Here is a 16383-nt window from a genome sequence, read left to right as displayed (position 1 = left end):
CAGCACCTGATTATATATGCTGAAGTTTGTTGTCTATTTATAGTTAAACATACAATAATCTTGCCTTCCTAGAAAGAAATCATCATACACGCAAAGATTATGACTTCCGATTTAACTATTTTTAATGATCTAAAAAGGTATAAAATACATAGATATGCTCCTTATAACTGTTTTGAATTACCAACAACACCTAGAATTGAAGGGATATGAAGTTTGTTTCATTAATGATTAACTTACTGCTTTTGAATTGTAACCATAAGTACTCTTAAATGCTTGAGTGTAGAAGTATATCTGAAAAATAAACTTTTGAGGTCCTGCAAAATCCACCCCAGGTAAGGATAAACATAGCTTTGATCATAATATATGATCTTGAGTGTCCAGTTTAGTCAACAATAAACACTCATATACACAGTTGGAAATATACATTGTGTTCCTTCTGTAGAGAATAACTTTGCAATTCTCTCAAAATCAAAAGTCTACACGTTTGGGGCTTTCCTGGTGGCGCAGTGGTTGAGAGTCTGCCTGCCGATGCAGGGGACACGGGTTTGTGCCCCGGTCCGGGAGGATCCCACGTGCCGCGGAGCGGCTGGGCCTGTGAGCCATGGCCGCTGGGCCTCCGTGTCCGGAGCCTGTGCTGCGCAGCGGGAGAACCCACAACAGTGAAAGGCCTGCGTACCGCAAAAAAAAAAAAGTCTACACGTTTGATTCAGTCTTTTCAGTATTTATCCTATAGAATACTTACATGTATATGCAAAAACATATATGAGGATGTTCAATGCCATATTATTTACAAAGCAGAAGACTACAAACTAAAATGTCTCTCAAGAAGGAACTGGTAAAACACATTATGTTCTATGCATTACGTTACATAATAGATTGGAGCATAACAGATTAGAGTACTACATAGGCTTTAAAAAAATGAATCTAGTGGCTGATATGTAAAGATTTACAAGACAGTAATTTGTGTATAGAATGATATCCATAGTTTGCATGTTAAAAATAAAACAAATTGGAGTGGGGAGGATTAAGAGACTGATAACACACTTCTGTATATACAGACAATTTTGCAGAAGGCTTAGAAGTTAATAGTGGTTGCCTCTGGGGAAAAGAAATGAAAATGTGGGGCAGAAGGGAGATTACCTTTTCATTGTAATCCATTTTGTACACTTTTGTATGGATTACTCTCTTAATTTAAAAAAAGTTAAATACAAAAAGAATAAAAATATTTCAAAACATGTTATTTATTATTTAACTATAAAATTTTCCAAGGGAGCAAACTCAGGAAAGCTCACATAACAGAGAGATTACATATGACACAACTCATATTCATTCAACCCCAAAGCCTACATTAAAATCTGCTGACATAATGAAACTCTAGTGTATATATTTATTAAAAATAACTCTCTCGATAAAGAATGAGAATTTTAGTATTTGTAAATTTGTGGTATAGTCCATGTTCATTATGAGTCTCAATGTAATACGAACCATACTAAACCTTTCTCTTGTCTAATATCCAAAAATTTTTAAAAATTACTTCTTTCAAATATGTAAAAACTCCTTGCTTTGAAATTTTCTAATCTAAGCTAAACTTAGAAAAGTAGGGAATACAAACTTCTGTTAAAATACAGTGAGTGCATAATTGTTTAAAGCATATGGTTCACCGGGTTGAACCCTATGAAACTGCCATCAAAAATGGTTTAAGATCAACAATTCCTTATGGCGCAACTAAGTTCAATCAAAACACTACCAGTAAGCAGTTTCATCTGCCCAGAACCAAGAGTGGAAAGAGGCAAGAGAAATGATAGAACAAAAGAATGAGACATATGGTATATATTAATATATAAAATAAAATATATAATTCTTTTTGGTTAAAAAAAAACGAGCACCTCAAATAATTTGTACAAAATGAGCAGATTTTGATATCAAAGAGTTTTAGATCAGCAAAGGAATTTAATTACACAAATTACTACATACAAAGTAAATCTTTAAGTACTACACGAAAGGGAGTGAGTACAGAGGATATCAAGAAAATAGAGATATTTCCTTAATTGGAGAGGGGAGAGAAATGTAGGCAGAGCATTAAGGAAGACTTGATGGAAAAGGCTATTTTTGTTGCAGTCTTTTGCAAGGGAAAACTAGTCAGTAGTCTTAAATGGTATATAATAAAATACATTTAGGAGTTTAGGTACAATTTGTGTTTCTTTTTAAGTTCGTATTAGATGGAAACAGGAGTAAGTATTAAGCTCTCTATTTGAAGTTTTCTTAAACTCCATATATGATACTGCTGTCAAACTATTTTAAGATTATTATCATATATCAACATAGTTGATATTACAACATATCAAACTACGTTAAAATCTCAAGTTAATCGGAGCTTAGGGTTTATATATCTGCCTCACTCATATGAAAAGTCCTGAGAATAAACAAAACAAAAAAGTCTATGAGCAACCAAACAGACATTCCAAAGTCTCCTGAATAAGCAAAGTCCCCAGATTCTCACTTAGAATTCATGTATTCATACCTGGGATACACATCTCCTAAGTGTGACTGTCCATTAGATAATGATGCCTTTAATTAGCATAACACTCTACTTTCTAAAACATTCTATAAATTCAGATCATTCATATTCATTTATTCGTTCAGCAATATTCACGAGCTCCTTCTATGTGCAAGCCACTACTCTATGCAATGGGTACACAGAAATTAAAAAAACAAAACACAGTTCCTGCTCTAATGGGGTTACTGTATTAAGCTATAAGTGTGTGGGGTGGGAAGGTGCACAGGAGGGGCCATCAGAAGACAGAAGAAATAGAAATGCTTAAACTAGCCAAAAGTCAGTAAACTCATAACTAATAAATCATAGGGTAATAAACAGTACATACCACAACCACAGGAACTCTGAGAGCACTGTTCCAATAAGGCCATTAATGATAATGCACATTAATACTACTTTATTGGGAAACTCAAAGTCCTCAAATCCAGTATAATGAAGTAAAAAGAAACCTGGCCATAAGAGCAGCAGATTAAAGAGACCTACAAAACCTAAACATGTACAGAAGAGAGAAAAGTTAGTAACTGTGATTTATTTCAATTTTCCAAACTTATAACTCTACAATAAGAAAACGTTAGATTTTGCACAAAGGGCTTCAACAGGTTTCCTTAACTGAAATTTGTTACTTTTTTTTTTTTTCCTGTTACTTTTGTTTTTAAGTAAGTCTTATGGAGAGATCAACACAAGAAAAAACTTTATCAAGCAACTGGTGATCACTGAGTCTTCAAGGTTCAACTATCCCACTGCATGGAGCAACTACTGCAGAACAAACCACTTAGAACAATTCAGAAAGAAGGGTTGCTAATCTTAGATTATAATAATGTAGTGTCCTAGAACTTAAAGGAATAACTGGTGCGTGTATGTGTGTGTGTATTCAGCCTAAATTATTAAGAGGAACTAGACGGTTTACTCTCTGATTCGAATCATATTTATGTTTAAAGCACCCGTGCTATGCTAGGAATAATGGAGGAGGGTCCCCTAAAAAGATAAAATTTTTGCTTCCCGCCTTCCCAAGAGCTCATAAGCTAGTCTGTGAGATTACACACATACGCCAATAGCTATTCAAGTATGAACTAAGCATGGACTATGTGTAAAGGAAGGCTATAATATTTAGTGGTTAAGTGTGTGCTCTGCCGTCTGATTGCCCTGGGTTCCAATCCCAGCTCTACCATTCACTAGTACTGTAATCTTTAGGCAAACTTTAGGCAAGATGCTCAACCTCTTATAAACCTCAGTTTTCCAATCTATAAGTGTAAAACAATATTTAATTAGGTTACTAGGAAGATTAGACAAACATAAAATACAACACAGTACATGGCATGGAGTAAATAGTTAATAAAGGCTAGCTATTATTATTATAGAAACGTAAGCTTATATAAGACTACAACATGTGAATGTAAAGAAAAAAATATTATAATCTTATAGTAGTTTTTATTGGACTTTGTATATAGTTTAACACCACAATTCCACTATGAGATCCAGAGGTAACTATAGAGCTTTCCTAAAAGAAAATTAAATTACAGTAGGTATGTATTTTATATCTGCTGCTAAATAATAAACTAGTATTTAGGATGCCTAGTTAAATCTTAATAGGGCTGGAGCACCTACTCTCATCTGCTGCTGAAGACTCACAAGACCTGCCTTCTCTGAAGGACTGTCTTGGACAGCGACCAAGTCTGCCTTTCCCCAGAAGTTCCCACCCCTCCCCACTCCACACCCTGCGCAGCCAAATCCTAATGGCTCTAGGCCAGGACAGCTCTGAGGAGTGCCTAGACACATTACCTGCTCCCACTGTGCTCCCTGCCCAGGGACCTGCAATGAGCTGGGCCACGCCTCAACTGTACCAGAGATCGCGTGGGTCTCTCCCCTTCTCTATTCTGCTCCTCTCACGCCCTTGCCAGTCTTTCCTGCAGAGCACCCCTTCAATGGATCTCCCGCACCAAATCCCCGTCTCATACCCTGCTTCTAGGAAACCCAACTTAAGACACCTAGTGATAAAAATAAAAAGGAACAAAACAACACACGTACAGAAGGCTTGTATAGTATTAAAAAGCTGTTCTAATTAAAACAGCAAAATTTGGCATTATCAAGAACCAAATCTCTTTTCTGTTCCCTGAACTATGAAACCTATGAAAACCCATATTTAGTAACAACTTTTGGATCTAGAGGTAAAAGATCCAAATCACTTCACCTGTTCTCTAGACCCTCCAGAAGGCAGCCACATGCACTTCTGCTCTTCCCTAAAGTGAACACTCCAGCACAATGGATCTACTCACTGTTCCCTGCTATGCTCTGCTCACATCCCAGTGCCGAAAGAACCCTCCACGTCCCAACCCTAACGACTACTTCTCCAATCCTATCTATTCTAAAGCCCATGTCAAATTCATATTGCTTTCCATATCATGGCACATATGAAGATTAACCAAGTTATATGTCTGTTACTACTCTCCAATAAGAGTAAATAAGCAATTTTTCTTGAAAGCTGCCAATCTTAAAAAAGAACACTGTAAAACATTAACATTTTAATGCATTCCAGATGGAATTTTCTATGACTTTAAAATAAGACATCATTAAAATTATCTTCATATTTAAAGTATACTTATTGAATTCTCTACTTGAAAGGAACTTGAGTGATCACCCAGTCTAGCGGCTTTTCAAAGGTTTTATTTTTGTTCATTTTTAGGTGAAGATATACAAACTATTTTTAGCAGAAAAATCATTTCTACAAATTAAATTATAATGCTAAAAAACCAACAAAGCAGAATTGCTCCAGCAGAAGCAGCAAAGGAGTCTGAGAACCAGACTCACACATGCAACGCCACCTCCTTCCAACCTTCCCAGGATCCTCCGTAAATCAGCTACTAACCTAGTCCAATCTTCTCATTTTCAGATGAGTATGAGATAAATGAAGTTATAACAGCTAGAGTCCATGTCTCCTGGTTCCCTGTAAGCTGCACTTTGAATTCTCATCACCATGCTTCTTTATCTATTGATATTCAGATATCTTTTGTAAGATATCTTGTCAATGTGTTCTTCTTTTGCAATCCTAGATATCACAAGTTCTTTACTGAGCTGATTTCAGGCAAAGGAGAATTTATAAATCATATTAGGCATTTACCAAAATTAAGAATTGATGCCAGAAACTATAACTGGATAACTTGAAAATCTATGTCATAAAAGAATCTGAGTCTTAAAGTGTAAATGGAAAACCTTCAAAAGACCTACAAGTTTTAGTAAAAACAAGTACATAGACTGAAACAGTATTATACGTATCATTTTGGGGCAGTTTCCCCAATCTTACACTTCAAAAAAGGCAAAATGTATAATACAACAGGTATACACTCACATACTTATAACAGCATAACCTGTCATATCAGTGAGGAAAATATCTGATTCACAGGCTGAAGACATTAATTTGAAAAAGGTGTTAGAAGGAATTTCTTTACCTCACACTGAGGGAACGAGCGTTTCCTCACAGGTGCACAACTATGCAGAACAAGGTAAGAGAAAAACATTGAGATTGGACTTCATAATCTTTAAAATCTAATGGTTTTAAAGAATCATATGGGGGAGTGGGGAGGAAGACTTCCCTATTCCCTCCAAAAAACAAAAATGAAAACCCTAAGTTAATCATTCAGAGTAAATAGCCTCACAAGTTAAACATAGTCTTACCAAAGAACATTGGAATATCCAATTTATCTTCTCTGTCTACTTTTCTCTTGATCATAACAATATAGACAGCATAGAGCATGGCTCCAACAAGAGACCAAATGGAACCTGTAAAAATCAAGATAATAATTTAAAGCATCTGTTCATTAACTCATTTATCACACACTTATTTAAAATCTGACACAGTCAGCTCCTATTTCAAGAAATTAGTATTCAAATATGAAAAGATACAGTATAACCCACCTTATCCATGGCCTCCAGGAATATAGGAAGGAGTTTAAAGTATAAACAAATAAATGCAAAAACATTCACCTCAATGATCTAACCAATGTTATACATGTTATATTACCAACTTTTTGGTATTTAATTTTGAAATGCATACTTCATATTGTCCCCTACATAAGCAATTATGACACAGCCAACTTAACAATGCTTCCTTCCCTCTCTAAGCTGTTGTTTATATTGTTCTCCCCACTATGTATAATTTTTAATATACATTCTACCACCATTTTCAAGACCCTATTAAAGTCCCACCACTGCCACCAAGCATCCTCTTTCTACTCCACTGAATTTCCATCCTTGTCTTCTATTTTAGATAATGTAATACTTACTATAGTTAAATATAGTGTTATTTTATTCTCTAGGGGCTTCATTTTGTTAATCATATATTATTGATTAAAATCAAAAACTCCTTGACAACTGCAAACACATAATGTATACTTTTTAATGTTCTAAAATATCTAACATAATGTAGGGCTCACAGTACCTGCATAATAAATATGGATTCTCTTTAATATATTAACTCGCAAGAACATTTAAGTAAGCCTTTAAAAACAGCTATATAAGGCTTCCCTGGTGGCGCAGTGGTTGAGAGTCTGCCTGCCGAGGCAGGGGACACGGGTTCGTGCCCCGGTCCGGGAAGATCCCACATGCCGCGGAGCGGCTGGGCCCATGAGCCATGGCCGCTGAGCCTGCGTGTCCGGAGCCTGTGCTCCGCAACGGGAGAGGCCACAGCAGTGAGAGGCCCGCGTACCGCAAAAAAACAAAACAAACAAACAATAGAAACAGCTGTTAAAGGTGCTATCTGCCAGGTGACCATATTCAATACTTTAATCAATTATCCAAAAGTCCAGTGTTTCATTAAATCTATTTATTATTACTATTACTACTAAACTATTTTTAAAAAGCAAAGGGAAAGCCTGTCAACAAAATCTCTCACACACACACAACAAATATATATATTGTTTTACACATACAGATCTGCTCTGGGTGAGAAAGAGGTAAGGCAGTTCAAGACACAGCTCCCTGGGCAGTAACCAGGAATAGTTTAGAAAGCACTGTTGTATTTAATAAACTTCAAATGTCTAAAGAAAGTATCCAGAAGGAGGGACTTCCCTGGTGGTCCAGCAGTTAAGACTCCACGCTCCCAATGCAGGGGGCCCAGGTTCAATACCTGGTCAGGGAGCTAGATCCTGCATGCTGCAACTAAAGATCCCACATGCCACAACTAAAGATTCCACATGCCGCAACTAAGATCCTGCATGCTTCAACTAATAGCCAGCGCAGCCAAGTAAATAAATAAATGAATATTTTTAAAAATAAATAAAAAATAAAGAAAGTATCCAGAAGGAAACCAGTTAAGCTAGATTTTGGTTACCCTTCTTTTGTTAAATCTAAACAATGGATCAAAACCGACGTGTTTACTGTAGTAGTAACTGTTTCAGGCAAGAATCAAAAGTGAATGACAAAATTAGCAGGCAGGTACAAGCATGATGGATAGGATATATGTATAGCCTCAGTATCTCTTACAAGATGATTATGACTTACAAAGGGAAAAATCAGTAACCACACTGGAGCAACCTGACACACCACTTTAAAATTAATGTCACCAGTAATGGGACAAATCAACATCATATGCCTTCTGATATGATATACTTATCAGGACACAATATCACTTCCATGGTATTCTTGCCAAAAATGCACAACATAAATTTAACCATAAGGAAATATCAGACAAACTCAGATTGAAGGACATTCTACGAAACAAGTGTACAGTATCCTCCAAAAATATTAAAGTTATGAAAGACAAGAAAAGACTGAGGGATAGTTCCAGAGTAAAGAAAACTAAGGAAACATGACAACTAAATGCAACAAATGATGTTGGACCAGGAAAAGAACATTAGTGGAAAAAATGGTGAAATCTGAAAAGGATCTACAGACTAAATAAAAATTATTGTAATCACTGTTAATTCCTGATTTTTAAACCTGTACTGTAGTTATGTACATTGTAAATAGTTAAGAGAATCGGGGGGAGTGCTATATGAGAGTTCTGTGAAATATTTTTTAATTTTTTTACATTATTTCCAAAGGAAAAGTTAAAGAAAAAAAGGCCTTGTTAGTGCTCACCCTGTGTGTGTGTGTGTGTGTGTGTGTGTGTGTGTGTGTGCACGCATGTGTGTGGACATGCACATGCATGATGACATGCACAGAACTTTTCTTGTATACTCTAACAGAAAGAATGCAGAATCAGATACTTACCTATTGGGTCTCTTCCAGCAGATTTTTCAGACTCTGACAGGTTTACCAGCACAACACCTCCGATGCTATGAGAATAACAGTCATTACTGACAAGTAAAATAATAAATTCCTTCAAAAGACTAACCTCAAAGATCAAAATTATTTACAAGTAATAAAGACTAATCTCAACTTTGGGTAAAACTATCAAAGAATTAATGATTTAGTTAATAATATCTAACAATATTATCAGTATAGTATAAGTGCTATACTTATATTAACTCATTTAATCCACATAAAATGCCCAATATTACCTTATAAGGAAGGGATTATTATTATTATCATTCCCATTGTACACATGAGAAAATTATACATAACGCACAAAGAAATGAAGTAACTTGACCAAAATCACACAGCTGGGATTGAAACGCAGGCAGTCTACTTCCAGAGTTCAGTGTTCTTACCTGCTATGCTATCTTCTGCCTTTCAATTAGGAAAAAATTAACCAACTTGTCATTCCTCTTCCAATCTTTTTTGGCAATGTACAAATATCAAAACCCATATAAACCTAGCAATGGCACTAACTCTCACTGGTAAAACCAAAATTAATGGTAAAACTATCCTTAAATATTTAAATAATTAAATTAATCCCATTATTTTAATGTAAAAATAAGACCAAATTAAGGATGTAGAGAAATCAAGAGGTTATTCCTTCATTCAACTGTTGCTTATTGAGCTAAACTTCAGGTTAAGCAATGAACAAGAGAGATGTGGTTCCTGTCCTCATGCAGCCTTATACTGTCTTTCTATTTCTATGTATCTTTCTACTTTTATTAAGACAATGAAAAGTTAGAAATAGGCATGAATTTTGAACAAAGTTGGATAAACCTCATCACTTCCCTATGACAAATATACTGTATTTCCCTAATGCAAAAATATGTTTGGCTAAAACATGGGCCAATCATGCAAAAAGAATAAATTCCTAGCGTCCATAGTCTAAATGGTAAACTACCATGGTCAAGTTACCCTTATATCTAAAAGAGAGAAACACCACTTATGTGACTGCCAAGTGCCAGTCTCTACGATAATCACTTTCTATATACATCCCTCCAAACTTTAAAACAAGACTGCAAAGTAGTAGATGATATTATCATCATTTTGTCATCTAGGAAATCCTCTCAGAGAGTTTAGGGCAAGTGCCCAGGGGCAAAAAGCAGAGCTCTGATTCAAACCCAGCTCTGACAGTTCAGAAACACTAATCTTTCTGGTAAATTATTCTGCTACCTTCTCTGATTTCTAATTTTCTCTCACAAAAACAACAGCTTCATCAAACCAACATGTCTTTTTTGAGTATTGACTGTGAGCAAAGCTTTATGCTAGGCCTTTGATGACACACAGAAGTAGAAAACAAGGTTCTGACCTTCAAGGGTTTATAATCTCGTAGGGATACAAAGTTAAATAAAGTAAAAGATTTAAGTTAGTCATTAATGATACTTATGTATTGTGTTACAAACAGTAATACAAAATTGCCAGATAATTTATACAGAAATAATTGAAAGATTGAGGCTGAGACAATCAGAGAAGACTGCAGGTTAGATTTCTAGAAGTGGGAGAAGTGAAAACTAAAAACTAAACAAAAAGGGGAACTTGTTTTAGGAAAAGGAAACAGAAACTTGGGAGCTTATGAGGATTAACATGCAGTTAAACGTGAATGTCAGTACAATACTTAGCAGTCCACAGTCGCATGAACGGGAACCAAAGCTGCTCTGGGGTCCTCCCTCCAGTTACCCTCCCCAGGAAGGTTTCAAAAACTAGCCAAGGATGTAATGCAGAGCTGAGTAGCATAATGTCCCCTTAAAACCTTTTATCCTCATCTATCTTTGCCTATACAGTATATTATAATATAAACTATCGTCTATCATTACCAGAAATGCTTTAAACATTGCATTTTTAAGCAGAATAAACTAGCTATTACACTATATTCTTACCTTAAAATTACAGCTAATAGTTTAGAAAGAGTAAATCTATCTCCACTGTTACTTGGAAACATTGCAGCAAGGATTAAGGTAAAAAGTCCTATGGAGAGAAAAGGATAAAAAAAAAGATACATTAGCTTAAATACTGATTACCAACTTGACTGTTTAAATAAGTTAATTAGACACCTAACTTTTAAACTAATTTTTGTCATTTTTAAATGACTAAGAATAAGACTGCAGTTACCTAGGCTGAAATGTTCAGAGATCACACATAAAAACAGCCTCCAAATGAAACCATGTTTATTTCAACAGTACAGATCAAGTACAGTCCTATTTATTTTAAAACTAATAAGAGAGTTAAACTGAGCATTCAGAGTAACATTCTGACCTCATCATAATCAAGCATGTGAACTAAAGTTATTTTTACAGCTTCAAAAATACTTTTTTTATCTTCCAGATTTGGAAGGTGATTCAATTTTAAAAATAAAACACCTTTCATAGGGCAAATTATAGTTATGAAATAAGCAATTACATTTAGCCAAAGGGTTGAAAAAAAGATCTTTAGAAAGAATATGTGAAAGGAAAGATAGCTACAATACAGAGTCAGCCTATAAAACTTTAATATATTGTTGTATAAAAAATACTGTAAAGTATTGGAAGGAATATAAATAGCACAAGGCTATGGCACAAAATTTAAAGATTAAATAGTAGTTATACCAATATACATTAGAAAGAATGAAATAATTTAAAACAAGATAAAAATATATGTATATGTACACATATATATCAGAAATAGGTCTTGAGTTATAATACAGATTTTGAAGACAAATTTCTTACCAGAAGTTGAGGACAAAATATTAACTATAGCAACTTTTGTGTCTGAAAGTGCTTCTTGATATGACAAATTTGCCAAAAACCACTAAAGAAATAGAAAATAAAGTGAAACCTAATAAATGACTTTTTATATTTGTCATTATAATTTATAGTCCCCTCCTTTTTTTCTCCCTCTAAATACTGCTATCATAAGTTTTAAAATCTGCTTTGTACTGAAAAGTCACAGGCCCAAAAAGAAGACAAACATTTATATCAGACCTAATATCTTTGCTATCCAATTTCCCTTAAGAAATTAACAACAGTTGGTTAAAAATTAGCACTTGTCAGGCTTTTTTAAAAATTAGGGTAAATTTAATATCAAATCAACATTGAAATTTGCTTTATCCAAGCACTGATAGTACTCTATTAAGTTTATCTAAATCAAATTTAGGTTGGGGGGAATTCTCAAACATTAAAATACGTACAGATGAATATAACATGATGAGAAATCGATTGAACAAGGTGATGCCTAAGGGGATGGATGGAACTAGCCAGATCGATAGACAAAAGGTTATACTCACTTTGGAAATTTTTAAATGTCCAAGAAATTGTGAATTTACTGGCTAACTGTGATTGTTTCTCTGATTCTCAGTTTTGAGACATAATATAAAGAGGTCTCATAACTTTGAATATAATGAAGGAAGTTTTCCAGCTATGAGGATTTTTTTTTTCTTTTTTCCCTTTTGCTTGTCTAGGCTAGGTTATTCTTATATTCCCAACCCTGTGCCTACTTTGATTTACAGAATAAGAAATAGGACCTCTTTTGATGTAGCCTGGTGTGTGTGTGTGTGTGTGCGTGTGTGTGTGTGTGCGCGTGCGTGCATCCAAAGTTCATTTATTTTTACTGCTATCAGATAATCTAATACAGTTTACCACAACTCATCCATTTTTCTGTTGATGAACACTTTTTGACTATTTCAAACAATGTTACCAAGAATATTCTAGCATATGCCGCCTGGGGCATATGTGCATGAGTGCCCCTAATGTAGTATATACTAAGAAGCAGATTGCTGGGTCAAAGTAAATTAACTGCTTGTCTAACTGTTTTCTGTTACTTAAACAGACTGACTGGATAATCATATTCTACTGGAGAATGACTTGTCTCTATTAAGGGAGGGACATCTCTTGATATCTCTCAGAACTTGTAGTTAAGTGAGAAGTACAGTTATTAGCATTTATATTTCAAAGAAGCAGTAGAGACACATGATCTTAGAGCTAGATCTTACTGCTAGGAGGCAGCAGATGGCTGAGTGTCTAGAAGTCTTCATTCAGTATACACTGTACTCAAAGCTAAAGCCAGACTCTGATTCCATCTGTAGTCCTTTGACTTCCTAATTTCACTTGACTATCTAAATAAGAAAATGAGGTTAGCAACTGGTAAGATGGGCAATATAAAATATATATGACAATAGGGGCCACAATCTGCTTGCAGTTGAAGTGCTAAAAAAGAAGCAGAGGGCTTCCCTGGTGGCGCAGTGGTTGAGAGTCCATCTGCCGATGCAGGGGACACGGGTTTGTGCCCCGGTCCGGGAAGATCCCACATGCCGCGGAGCGGCTGGGCCCGTGAGCCATGGCCGCTGGGCCTGTGCATCCGGAGCCTGTGCTCCGCAACGGGAGAGGCCACAACAGTGACGGGCCCGCGTACCGAAAAAAAAAAGCAGCAGAAGATTCTGCCCTTAATTATCTTTTGGAGATTCTCTACAAGAATAGGCCATGCTTGTGGGGTGATAATTAGCTTTCTTGACCCACTTTCCTTACCACTTTAATACTTAAATACTGTGCTCATTTTCCAAACAATCTTACTGGTCTCTGCTAATGTGAGATAAAGAAATAAAAACAGACAACTTAGATTGCAGGAATTCAAAGAGTATAACTACTCATCATTAGCTATGAACTCTTTCCAGAAAGATCTTCCCATTCTCCAGCTCTCCCCAAACTCCATTCTTTGGCTTTCAAACCCAAGGCAGCCTCATCACAAAAGAAGACCATCTCAACTGCCCTCTGGTAAAAATTATCTTTACAATGTTTCCTTTCATTATTCCAGAGTTGAGGACAACCACTTACTAATAATTAAGCTGTCACAAATAATTTATATAGTATTTCATTATTTCATGAGTGATAATTCATTTTAAAATTAGCATAAAAGCCTGTATGACCTAAATTACATCTTACAGAAAAAATTAAAACACCATAAGTCCTAACGAGACAAGAATTAAAGGACTGGCAAATACAGTAATCATTAACTCCTTTTGACCTACAATGTACTATACATTAGCCACTAGCCACATGTGACTACTAAGCAAATGAAATATGGCTACATTGAATTGAAATGTTTAGCAATTGAAATAAAAACTGAAATTGAAATGAAACACAAAAAGAAATTGAAATGAAATAGAAATTGAAATGCTTAAAAATTGAAATGTTTAGAAGATTTTAGTACAAAGAATGTAAACTATCTCATCAATAATTTTTATAATGATAATATTTTGAAGTGTTTTACATATAGTGGGTTAAATAAAAATATAGTATTAAGGGACTTCCCTGGTGGCACAGTAGTTAAGAATCTGCCTGCTAATACAGGGGACATGGGTTCTAGCCCTGGTCTGGGAAGATCCCACATGCCCCGGATCAACTAACCCGTGTGCCACAACTACTGAGTCGGCGCTCTAGAGCCCGCGAGACACAACTACTGAGCCTGCATGCCAGAACTACTGAAGCCCACGTGCCTAGAGCCCGTGCTCCGCAACAGGAGAAGCCACCACAATGAGAAGCTCCGCACTGCAACGAAGAGTAACCCCCACTCGCCGCAACTAGAGAAAGCCTGCGCGTAGCAACGAAGACCCAACACAACCAAATAAATTAATCAAAAAATATATATATATATATAGTATTAAAAGTAACTTGTTTCTCTCTCTTTTTTTTAATGTGGCTACTAGAAAATTTAAAAATACCTATGTGACCTGCATTTGCACATTATATTTCTATTGAACAGCATTGCTCTAGAGCTCATCCAAGCTTATCACTCTATTAAGTCAGGTTTCCAAAAAGACCTGGACTATATTACTCTGACTTTCTACAGAAATGCCTTTACTTAAGATTAACACAGCTCCCCTCCCTGCTCTTATAACTTACTTAAGGTTGATTTTTCAAAAAAGACTATTAAAGGTGGAAGCAACGTAAGTGTACATCAATGGATGAATGGATAAACAAAATGTGGTATATACACACAGTGGAATATTACATAGCCTTAAAAAGGAAAAATATTCTGACACATGCTACAAAGATGAACCTTAAAGACACTGTGCTAAGTGAAATAAGCCAGTCACCAAAGGAAAAATACTGTATAATTCCATTCATATGAGGTGCACAGAGCAGTCAAATTCACAGAGACAGAAAGTAGAACGGTGGCTGTCAAGAGCTAGGGAGGTGGGAAAGAGAAGTTGTCATTTAATGGGTATAGTTTTAGTTTTGCAAGATGAAAAAGTTCTGATAGACAGTGGTGATGGTTGCAAAACAGTGTGAATGTATTTAATGCCAATGAACTGTACACTTAAAAACAGTCAAAACAGTAAGTTTTATGGTAGGTATATTTTACCACAATTTTTCTAAAAGGCTGTTATCTGTACGTATCTACCTGTAAATCTGCTATACGGAATAGTGCCTTTCTACATAAGAACCTATGAAATATATTCTCTCAGTTTTGAGTTAGGAAAAGTTTATTTTATCAATAGATGACAAACTGTGTAACTCAGGAAGTTTTCCTTTTTTCCTTTTGCCCATTTGTCTAGAGATGAATTGTGTGCTTTCTTTCTTTCTTTCAATGGAAGTTCCTGATATAATCAACCCATTCCACAGCCAGTTTGCACCCTACACAGACATTATCTGTTTAGTCTGGCTCTTATCCACCGTTCCTTTTTAAACTTTTACTTTATAGATCCTTTTATCGTGTTTCCCCTCAAGTCTCCTTTAAAAATTAGGAGATATAATTAATAAATCTTAGTCTTGCCTTATTTAAAACAAGCAAACTGAAATCACAATAGCATAATCCAAATATATGAGCCTTTAAATTAACTTTATTACATATGTAATTATCATATTACAACTCCCAAAGATTCTTTTATTTGTACTCCTGAATATATTAATCAAGGTATCACTAAAACAGAGGTTATTCAGTTAGAGGATGGTGAAAAATTGGCTATGCAGTAAATATGAGAGGCAAAACTGTAAAGTAAAAAAATCTTATAATCAGGCTAATAATATTGACATTAGCATTGTATCACCTAGTGGTTTAAAATGCTCAGTATAAATTTGAACCTTAAAGGCCCATACTAAACCACCTTGGAATAGTCTACTTCCAATGATACATATAGAAAAGAGCACTGAAATTCATTTTTTTAATTGTAAATCAGAGTTTACTAACTCAGACAAGTTATCTAATCCCAGATTAGCCCAAAATAATATTTTATTTGCTATATGAATATTTTATTGAAACATTAAGCATATTTTTGTTTCTATATTAAAATAATTAAGAAGCCATAAACAAAATTATAAGAAACAATGAAAAAATGTTTACTATGAGTACTTATAAAATATTTGACCACATTTATATGAATTTAAAATAAAACCTCAAAAGGACTTATTTGAAGAAATTAATGCAATCAATGCAAACTCTTATCTGGACATTTACTAGTGCTTGTATATATCATAGTGTGAAATAACTCTATTCGTTATTCTGACCATAAGGCAATGTCAAATTCTAAATATACATGAGTGGTTGTAGTGTTTAGTATTTATTGAATT

The 16383-nt window shown here is 35.0% G+C and overlaps 1 protein-coding gene across 6 annotated transcripts in view; it reads right to left on the bottom strand.

Moving 5' to 3' along the window:
- The window catches only part of SLC35F5 (solute carrier family 35 member F5), a 43872-nt gene that overhangs the window by 11594 nt on the left and 15895 nt on the right, over positions 1-16383 (bottom strand). For 3 of the 6 annotated variants that reach the window (XM_027082611.1, XM_027082612.1, XM_027082613.1), the window contains 5 exons: positions 11548-11629; positions 10723-10810; positions 8759-8823; positions 6224-6328; positions 2883-3042 (listed from right to left, as the gene is read on the bottom strand). In XM_027082611.1, coding sequence (XP_026938412.1) covers positions 2883-3042; positions 6224-6328; positions 8759-8823; positions 10723-10810; positions 11548-11629 — 500 coding nt within the window. Of the gene's footprint in view, positions 1-2882; positions 3043-5417; positions 5624-6223; positions 6329-8758; positions 8824-10722; positions 10811-11547; positions 11630-16383 lie in introns of those variants that run through there. The other 3 variants (XR_003427888.1, XR_003427887.1, XR_003427889.1) reach the window with 3 other exon arrangements.

This window comes from Aethalodelphis obliquidens, unplaced genomic scaffold, assembly GCF_003676395.1.
Source record: "Aethalodelphis obliquidens isolate GAN/ISIS:26980383/991018 unplaced genomic scaffold, ASM367639v1 scaffold47, whole genome shotgun sequence".
Lineage (NCBI taxonomy): Eukaryota > Metazoa > Chordata > Mammalia > Artiodactyla > Delphinidae > Aethalodelphis > Aethalodelphis obliquidens.
Note: the sequence above shows the minus strand (reverse complement) of the source record. Positions and strands in the feature narration are given on the sequence as shown.